Source organism: Grampus griseus (genome assembly GCF_964374135.1).
Source record: "Grampus griseus genome assembly, chromosome: X".
Classification (NCBI taxonomy): domain Eukaryota; kingdom Metazoa; phylum Chordata; class Mammalia; order Artiodactyla; family Delphinidae; genus Grampus; species Grampus griseus.
Genome location: NC_138999.1, coordinates 36060376 through 36070400, shown reverse-complemented (window position 1 = coordinate 36070400; position 10025 = coordinate 36060376). Strand labels below are relative to the sequence as shown.

The following is a 10025-nucleotide window of genomic DNA, read 5'->3' as shown; positions in this document are numbered from 1 at the left end:
ATAATAAAACTGACTCCAGTGGCAAAGAATTAACATGAAACTAAACTATTGGTGTGGTTGAAATGGATGGGCTCTGGTTTGTTGCTGTTGGTTTATTTTGTTTTTGTAAAGGAGTTGATCCAACTGCCGTTAAGGCAGGCAACACTGGTTGCAGAGTGCAATGGGTATAACAAGGAAATAACTTTTGTAGGTTTTGTAGATCTGTGAGTCTCATCAAGAAAAAAGTTTCTTGCTTAAGAATTAACAGTCAAACATTAATATACTATATACACCTTTGCCATTTACACATTAGCATCAGGCCATTTATTACAAAACACTATACACTTTCCACTGCAGGCGGGTTATATATTGACAGCAAATTTCTGCAGGTAAGACAGTGAATAAACTTTCCACTCCATGTTGATTAGGAATAGTTTTTCTAGTTTTAAATATTAGCCAGACACAGAAAAAGGTTGGACTGTAAGGCCTGGGTGCACAGTCTTGATGGAACCAGTTAATCATGTGCATTTCACTGATCCTTCGTCTGAGGTGGGGATACTTCTTCACTGCCTTCATAATTTTCTTGTGCTCGTTGGCCAGTTCTCTGAGGGTTGTTCATGTGATGTGCTGCTGGGCCTGTATACGGCTGTCCATGCACATGGTTATTCTGGGAGGGGAGAAGAGATCTGCATGTTAAAACTTTTCATATATTAAACTTCAACTTTAAAGATCACAGGCTGAAGTTTGTAGAAATGTAAACATTTCTTTTATTCCTAGGACTTAAAAAGAGTAAATACACTTGGGCTAATGATGGAAAAGAAAAAAAAAAAAAAAAAGTGGTTTGAAAGAGAAAAGGTAGCCTAAATTCAAACCCCAAAGCCCCAAATAAAAGCAGTGTAGGTCTGTTTAATTCTTTGGCCAAAGTGATTTTAAGTGCCAAAAATTATTTAGATTCAAGTCTGACAAATAAGGGATAACACAGCCCATTATTGCTCGTGGTAAAAAATATTCATGAAAAGGGATCTGTGAGCTGGAACACCTCTATCCTCACTCTTCTGAGCATCTTGAAACTCCCATATGAGAAATCTGATTGAATGATCATATGAGGTCTGCATGAGCAACAACTCTGAACATAGGATGATGTTAATGAAAACAAAACAACACTGAAAATAATGGATTAACCGGGCATGATTAATATATGAGTTTTCTCACGGCCGAGGAAAGTAACTCTTCTCCTTGTGGATTTGGGTCCTTAACGTTTTAACCCCCTGAACTCATTTTTCTGTACGTTCCCACCAGTCAAGCCAAGAAGATCATAGGCTTTAACTTTCTGTAATTTCTATTACGAAAATTAATATGTTGAATATGCATTTTCCAGTCATATTCAACATTTCTAGTCAGCATGCTTCTATTTCCACCCTGAAATATAAGACAGAATGCTTAAATAATGGTTCTGAAAGCATGGTTCCTAGACCAGTAGCAGCAGCAGCAGCAGCAGCAGTTGGGAACTCGTTAGAAATGTAGTGAATGAGAAACGCTGGGGTGGGGCCTAGCACTCTGCTGCAACAGCCCACCAGGGATTCCCATGCTTGTGCAAGTTTAAGGACCACTGCCTCAAAAGATCTGAATTAGTCACATCTGGGGTTTAGAAAGAGACGCTCTCATTTAGAACGTTTCTTCATCTAAATTTATTTAGTTATTGATTTCACAGAAAAATTCATGGAAATCTGTCAAATCCCTGATTTTTTTCCAACAATTTTTACTGTCATTGAAGTCTTGGTTATGCTAAGTAATAAGCAAACACTTCTTCCTTCACTGTCATATCTTAGTGCCTTCAAAATCCACTCGCACACTTAGCCTAACAGGAAATGTCGTCTTAATCCATTATACTAAATATTGATTATCATTTTATATTGATGTGAATAATCATAGTTTTACAAACGTCATCTACTAGTACAAGAAGGGCACATATCTGACCAGGAAAACACCACAGGGGCAAACTCAAACATGCCACATTGTGACCCCATGCTAACCATTCCTCTTTTGATCATGCCCCCAAAGCTAGTCTAGATGATCCCTCTATTACTTTACAGTCACAACAAAAAACGTAGCCATCCTTTGGGCTTCCCTGGTGGCACAGTGGTTCGTGCCCTGGTCCAGGAGGGTCCCACATACCGCGGAGCGGCTGGGCCCATGAGCCGTGGCCGCTGAGCCTGCGCGTCCGGAGCCTGTGCTCCATGGCGGGAGAGGCCACAGCAGTGAGAGGCCCGTGTACCGCAAAAAAACCAAAAAAAACCACTTAGCCATCCTTTAAATAAAGCATAAAGATTGGTTCTAGGGAATAAAAACACGAACCAAGCCCAATATACCTGCTGATACTGAGATCCAGGTGAATGGGGGTATAATGGGGCATCTTCAGGTGGAGGCGACTCATGCTCATCTGGGGCATCTTGGTCATCTGGCTCCTGATTTTAAATATTTAAAGATAAAGAATTATGTAGCCAAATTCAAGTTTAGTTTTATTTTTTTTTTTCTATTTGAAATAAAATCTTTAAAATCTAAAAAACTGACCCACTAACAACTTTTCTTTTACTACAGATAAACAAAGTAACTGAAAGGAACCTGATTTGGATTCTCTTAGAAATACTAGATTCAGGCAATTTCACAAATATTTCTCTAAAAGAAGGCTCCCTCATTAAGACCACATATAAACAAACTTCAACATAATTTTTTTTTACCATTATCATCAATACATAAACACTGGCCTATAAAGTGAAGAATTACTTTGCTTTCTTCCATTTCTATCTGCTGCACACTGGCGGCTTTTTTTACCTCCTCTGGACAGAGTTCACAAGCTTTTGCAAGTGTCATCCTAGCACTATGTGATCTCTCCAAGAAATAACCATTTGATGTTTCATTGCTTTGCACCGGAGGAGACCAATTGTTGTAAGTGTATTGAGGATTGCCAGTGTATGGTCGTCTTTCAAGTTCATCTCCAAGCCATTCCACTGCCCAGGTCCACTTTCTTTTAAGATCTCCATTGCCCTTCAAAAGAAAATAAAACTATATATGTAAAAGGTTTTGGAATGCTTTTCAAAGGTAACTTTAAACGACAACTCCAAATTCTCATAATTCTCTTCTTTTAAAACAGAATCCTTAATTCTGATTCAGATTTCTACAAAATTATATGTGTGTGTGTATATATATACACACATATATATATATAGAGAGAGAGAGAGAGAGAGAGCGAGCGAGCGAGAGAGCAAGAGAGAGAGAGAGAGAGAGAGAGAGAAAGGGAGAGAGACCCTCACCTGCAGAATCTGGTAAGCAACAGGACAATTGCTAAAGAGAGCTACCATACATTTTATACACTGGTATGCTCTTTTTTGATAGTGATTCTTAGAGCGCTGGATTGTGTCAAAGAGCCCATCTCGGTCATCTGGGATTCCTTTAAGTGCATTATGAATTCTGAAAGAGAACCAGATAAATAAAAACTTCTAAAATCAAATAGCAGCTAACATTACTGAGTGGCTACTATGTGCCATTCAATAAATGTCTTTGATGTAGTTATGTAATCTAATGCTAGACAGTAAGTCCTCTTCTTAAACCCTTGAACACAGATAAGAAAAACAGAGAGGTTAAAAGGCTTGCAACCCAAGGTCATATGGCCGCCTAGTACCAACTTATTACCAATCCAAAATGACAAATATCATATGATTCCAGTTATACGAGGTATTTAGAGAATAGACAAAAATCAGAGAAAGCAAGAATAATGGGTACAGAGTTTCAGTTTGGGATGATGAAAGTTCTGGAGATGGATAGTGGTGATGGTTAACACAATATTGTGAATGTACTTAATTCCACCAAATTGTACACTTAAAAATGGTTAAAATGGTAAATTTTGTTATGAATATTTTACAATTTTTCAAAAAATATTTAAAAATTCACCTGCCTGCAATTCTACTCTAAGCTATATATCCAAGAGAATTGAAAACAGGTGTTTAAAAAGAAATACAAAACTTGTACATGAATGTTCACAACAGTATTATTCACAGCAGCCAAAAGGTGGAAACAACCCAAATATCTACCAACAGATGAACGAATATACAAAATGTAATGTACCCATACAATGGAATATTATTCAGCCATAAAAAGCAATGAAGTACAGATATGTACTCTAACATGGATGAATGTGAAAACATTATGCCAAGTGAAAGAAGCCAGATACAAAAGAACACATTGTATGATTTCGTTCATATGAGATGTCCAGGCAAGTCCTGGATATTTTGCCTATGCACTGACAAATTCATAGAGATAGAAAGCAGATTAGTGGTTGTCAGGGGCTGGGGGATGGGAGGACTAGGGAGTGACTGCTTAATTGGGTTTGGATTTTCCTTTTGGAGTGATGAAAATGTTCTGGAATAAGACAGTGGTAATGGTTGCACAACATTGTGAATGTACTAAAAGCCACTGAATTGTATGCTTTAAAATGGTTAAAATAGTGAATTTTATGTTAAGTGAATTTTACCTCAATAAAGAAACAATACCTGAAAAACCTTTTGTATACCTTATATTTTACTTAATAGAACATTCCAAATCAAAATTCAAGTTTGTTTTGTTTTTTTGTATTACATGCATTTATAAAATCTGTTTTGTTTGGAAATCATGACTTTGTAATTTTGCAAAGTTTAATCATTTCAGACCACACAATCAACCATGTACAGGCTTCCTGCTATTTAATCTGAAACACTGCAGTGTATATTCTGTTTTTACCTTCAGTTTTGTCAAGTGATAATGAATCAACTGCTTTCAAATGCCGTTTTTATCAATATTACCTTTCCCTCCCTTGTTCCCCAATGCTTAACTGTGCCAGGCCCACGGGAGATGCTCCATAAATATACACTGCTTACTAAATGACCTAAAAAGCCCACTATGAGAAAATTATTTTCAAGCTTGGTGCCAGGGACTCATAACAACAATCTTATCATTACACAAAAGTCAAATTCCCATGTTTAATCCGGCACACATGCCTTTAGCATTATTACTTGCTCTAATGAAACAAGAGAACTAAGATGTGGCTAATTGGCTTAAAGCTATAAATGCTTACAATATTTTCAAAAGAAAATAATGAAAAGTTAGATTCCATTTCAACCAACTCTTAAGTTTCAGATCCTTTGATCATATTGAGAAGAATACTGGTAGTATGCAAAATAAGCAGCTATAGTTTTAGAACTACTAAATTTTGTGTTTAATGAAAATTGATTTCTGGTTTAATGCTATTTTTACAATATTAATTCAACTGTTGGAAATCTATGATGGTAATTCTGGTGAATAATTTGAAAATATTATTTCATGAATTCTGGCATTTGCAATCCCCACTAAGACTCAAGATTTTAATTTCTCTTTAAGCATTTTGTTGTTATAAAACTTGTAGGTATGTATGTATGAATGTATTTATTCATTTATTTTTTGTGTGGCCATGCTGTGCAGCATGTGGGATCTTAGTTCCCCGACCAAGGACTGAACCCTTGTCCCCTGTAATGGAACCACTGGACTGCCAGGGAAGTCCTAGGTTTCTGTTTTAATTATTACACTGACAGACAGGAGGCAGTCTGTTATATAGATTGTCAATTGTTTCCCAACATAAACTCTTACACTATTGTCCATGTAGGGAGGGAAGTTATAAAATCTGGCAAAGTTGCCAACTAATTCCACAGTTCATCATCATCTGTATTGCTCTTGGGATTAAGGATAATGTATTAAGCTTTTACGTAAAAAGAGGAATTCTGGAGGAAGCTTAAGGGACAGCTAAGTTGGATAACCTTAGTCCTAAATTAATAAATATTAAAAATAAAATTTAAAAATTAAATAATAAAATTAAAAATAAATAAAAAATTGCTAACTCCTAAACCTCACGTACGTATACTGAAAAACTAGTTATGGTTCATGCTCATTTATTCACGGATTCCATATCTGCAGTTTTGCCTACTTGCTAAACTTTATCTGTAATGGTAAAAATCAACTCTCTGCAATTGCAGTCACATGCAGAGTAGCAAAAACATCTGAGTTGCCCAACACACGTTCCCATCTGAAGTGGAACGAAGTGATATTCGGCCTTGTTTTAGCTCATACTGTAAACAAGTATCCTTTTTCCTATCTATTTCAGTGACAGCTTTTCACATTTTTGTGCTTTGTGTTGATCTCACTGTTTAGAAAGGGCCTCAAATGTTTAGTGCTGGGCTTCCCTGGTGGCACAGTGGTTGAGGGTCCGCCTGCCAATGCGGGGGACGCGGGTTCGTGCCCCGGTCTGGGAGGATCCCGCATGCTGTGGAGCAGCTGGGCCCGTGGGCCGTGGCCGCTGAGCCTGCGTGTCCGGAGCCTGTGCTCCGCAGCGGGAGGGGCCGCAGCGGTGAGAGGCCCGTGTACCACCAAAAAAAAAAAAAAAAAAAAAAAAAAAAGTGTAGTGCTGAAGTGCTGTCTAATGTTCTCTAAGCCCAAGAAGGCTGTGATGTGCTTTGCAGAGAAAATATGTGTCAGATAAGCTTTGTTCAGACCCGATTTATTGTGAATTCAACGTTAATAAGTCAGCAATATATATTAAATAAGGTGTCTTTAAACAGAAACACACATTAAAAAAAGGTTATGTATTGATTGGTCGAAAAAAAAAAGTAACCAGGGCTTCCCTGGTGGCGCAGTGGTTGAGGGTCCGCCTGCCGATGCGGGGGACGCGGGTTCGTGCCCCAGTCTGGGAGGATCCCACATGCCGCGGAGCGGCGGGGCCCGTGAGCCATGGCCGCTGAGCCTGCACATCCGGAGCCCGCGTACCATAAAAAAAAAAAAAAAAAAGTAACCAGAGCCTGGCAAGAACCTAACCCTGTTTTTCCCCCAGGAGCAATGATTTAGTATTTGCTCATTCAGTGTTCACAGTGACTTTCAGACCGTAACTACCATGAATAACGGGAACTGACAGTACCTACTGAAGGTACTATATTTAGATAACCAAATGTTATCTCATGTAATTCTAAAACTAACGTAATCTAATCCTAAAATAACCCTAGAGCATCATTAATGAAATTGAAACATTTACAAAAAAATCCCCCCAAACATAAAACACAACAACAATTGAAAGAAAAAGGTTAGTATATTAAGTATGCAGCTTGGGCAATGAGAGCAAAAAGTAAAAAATGAAATAAAACTGTGAGGAAGGGGGGACCTTTTTATTCATTCTTGTCTTATGTTTTGTTTAAGATACATTTATTAGATATTCAAGAGGTAAAAAAAAAAATATGTGCCGACTGGTAATTTCAGTTACTCTAAAAGTTGGGCAAGGAACAAAAAAGGGTATCTACCTGTGAGTCTGCCAGGAGTCCTCAATCAGTAAGATTTGCAAAAGCAGATCCAAATAGGGCCGGAGTTCATAAGTATAGGAATATGCAACCTTTAAAAACAGGTAAGACATGGTGAAGAACTTATTTTAAAGCAGCAACAGTGGTGATCCTTTTGTAATGTGTAATGTATAAAAATATCAAATCACTATGTTGCACACCTAAAACTAATATAATTGTAAAGTCAATTATATTAAAAAAACTATTAAAAAAATAAAAATATAAAATAAAGGAATAACAAATCAAATTATAGAGACATATGAATGTATATTTTCCTTTAACCTGCCAGAGAAGTTCACTGAGGACAGTAGATGAGAACTGAGGATTCTCCCAGCAGCAAAAACGAAGCAATTTGACGGTTTCCTCTGAGTTACTGCAGTCCTCAATGATTTTCTTCACATAACTTGTCCTCACAAATAAAATGTCTGCCACATTCTGCTGAATTGGCATTATAGGTTGTGATAAATTAGGATCACCAAAAGGATTGGGAAGAGGAGGATTACCTAGAATACAGATTTGTCATCAATGAAAAACTAATCGGCTTCTCTACAATAATACTCAGCTTTCACCACAGAAAATAGCTTATGAATTTTTTATTTTATGAAAATAATATTTTAAATCAAGTTTCCTGAGTACAACAAAGAAAGTAATATTAAGCATTATAATGATCACATATATCAAGATGATAAAATATAAAATTGAAATGCCAACACTGGCGTTTTCTTTATATAAAAGTTAATTCTTAAAACTACTTCATAAACAAGGTACCAACCTCAGTAGCAAGTAGACAGAAAGATTCCCTTTAAATATGAGAAAAAGGTGCAGGACTCAAAATATTATAAAATATTCCAAAGCATGGACTTTCAGACTCTCGTTTTATTTTTAAATATCTTTGGAATTACTTTGAATCAGGTACTATATATGGCCAGCAGTACTTTAAAACCAATGTAAAGAATGGAGTATTTGACTTTACCGTTGATTGAAGACTGCATTCTTGATGAGACATTGCAGCATCGGATTAGCTGTGACACTACTGAGTATAATTTGCCTAATTCAGCATACTGATACTTGATTGGAGGACCTGGACCTTCATCTAAAGACACAAGCATAAAGGTAGCAGGTACACTCAATTTCAGAAGCTGTGTCTTCTCCGCCACACCTACAATAAAGAAGGGAGAAGCAAGAAGAGAGGGGAAGAATTATATGAGAGGAAAGAACTGGGACGGAAGGGCTTCATAATAAAATATTTTTCTACAACTTTTATGATCAGAAGATCACTTTTACTTAGCATTCAGAGTATTATTTAATCAGAACCAAAAATCTACTGAGTTAGTGTAACTGGATTTAAGTACTGAAATGGTTAAACGGTGACTATGACATTCCAATCCTACTGGGCATAAGGAAGAGAAACACCTTCTATGGCCTGGGGAGTCTCGGGAACTGCCTAGTCTGCAATCCTCATCATTAGGTGAATGACGAAAACTGAGAAATAAGAATTCTTTTATGAACTGCCTTTCTTCCTCAGCCAAGCTTCTTGACGCCTAAACTTGTTCCCTCTACTTTCTCGTCTTCCCAGTCCTCAACCCATGCCTATTTGGCTTCTGCCCCCTTTTCTGGTTTAAAGCTAAGGAATAGTTCTCAAACCATAACCATTTCCTTTCTTGGGTTCCTGTCTTATTTTCCTTCTACCTCTTCTTCTTATTTGTGAGTCCTCCTTCCTGTCTTCAAAAGTGATGGTCCTCAAAGTTCCCACGTCAGGCTATCTTCTCACACCATATGCCTTCCCTGGACGATCAAACCCACTCTAATGGCTTCAAGTTCCAGCTATTTTCATTCAGCTGATCCCAAAATATTTCCAGACAAATAGATCACCGCTCTACTGGACATCTCTATTTGGGTGTCACAAAGACTCAAATTCCCTGTCCACGTTCTTCCTCCTGTGTTTCCCTTCTAAGTACATGGCACTACTTCCTGCTCAGTTTGTCAAGTTGGAATCCTGGGCATCATTCTTAACATCTCTTCCGTGTTCCCCTTCCCTGAATATCCAATCACCAAATCCTACTGTCCTTATCTCCAATAAAAAGCACCAGGATCTGACTACTTGTATCCCGCTCACTGCCAGTTCCTCAGTATAAGCCACAACGATTTTCTATCTATAAATTACTTTAACAATCTCTGGTCTTACTCCCCAATAATCCATTCCACACTGCAGCCTGGATCTTTCTAGAAGCCATGTCTATTCAAAACTCTACAATGGCTCATCAATGCTCTCAGGATAAAGTCCAGAATCTCTCACAAGGCTTGACAGAATAGCACAATTAGAAAATTCTGCTCACCACTCCTGCCATCCCCGTATTACATCAATTCTAGTCAGACTGAATAACTTTCATTTCCTCCAATGAGCCATGCTGAGTTTATTCCAAGTCTCTGCACCTGCTGTTCACTCTGGATGGAAAAACTCAACCGACCAATTCCCACATCTTCCCCACTAAGTCCCCCACACTCCCCCTATGATGTACTTCCATAGCACTTTGTATTTTCCCCATTATAGCCACAAACATATTTTATGGCAAGTACCTTTTAATTTGCTTCTATACTCCATTAGAAAATAGGTGTCTTATTTATTGCCATGTTCCAAGAAGTATAATAAATACAGGTCCG

At 37.7% G+C, this 10025-nt stretch overlaps 1 protein-coding gene across 2 annotated transcripts in view; it reads right to left on the bottom strand.

The window, feature by feature from the left end:
* Positions 1–288: 288 nt before the first annotated feature.
* The window catches only part of USP9X (ubiquitin specific peptidase 9 X-linked), a 126190-nt gene continuing 116453 nt past the window's right edge, over positions 289–10025 (bottom strand). For both annotated transcript variants that reach the window (XM_082680998.1, XM_082680999.1), the window contains exons 39-45: positions 8338–8523; positions 7647–7867; positions 7329–7417; positions 3291–3447; positions 2812–3024; positions 2349–2444; positions 289–646 (exon numbers count right to left, since the gene is read on the bottom strand). In XM_082680998.1, coding sequence (XP_082537124.1) covers positions 509–646; positions 2349–2444; positions 2812–3024; positions 3291–3447; positions 7329–7417; positions 7647–7867; positions 8338–8523 — 1100 coding nt within the window. In that variant the 3' untranslated portion in view covers positions 289–508. The remainder of the gene's footprint in view (positions 647–2348; positions 2445–2811; positions 3025–3290; positions 3448–7328; positions 7418–7646; positions 7868–8337; positions 8524–10025) is intronic.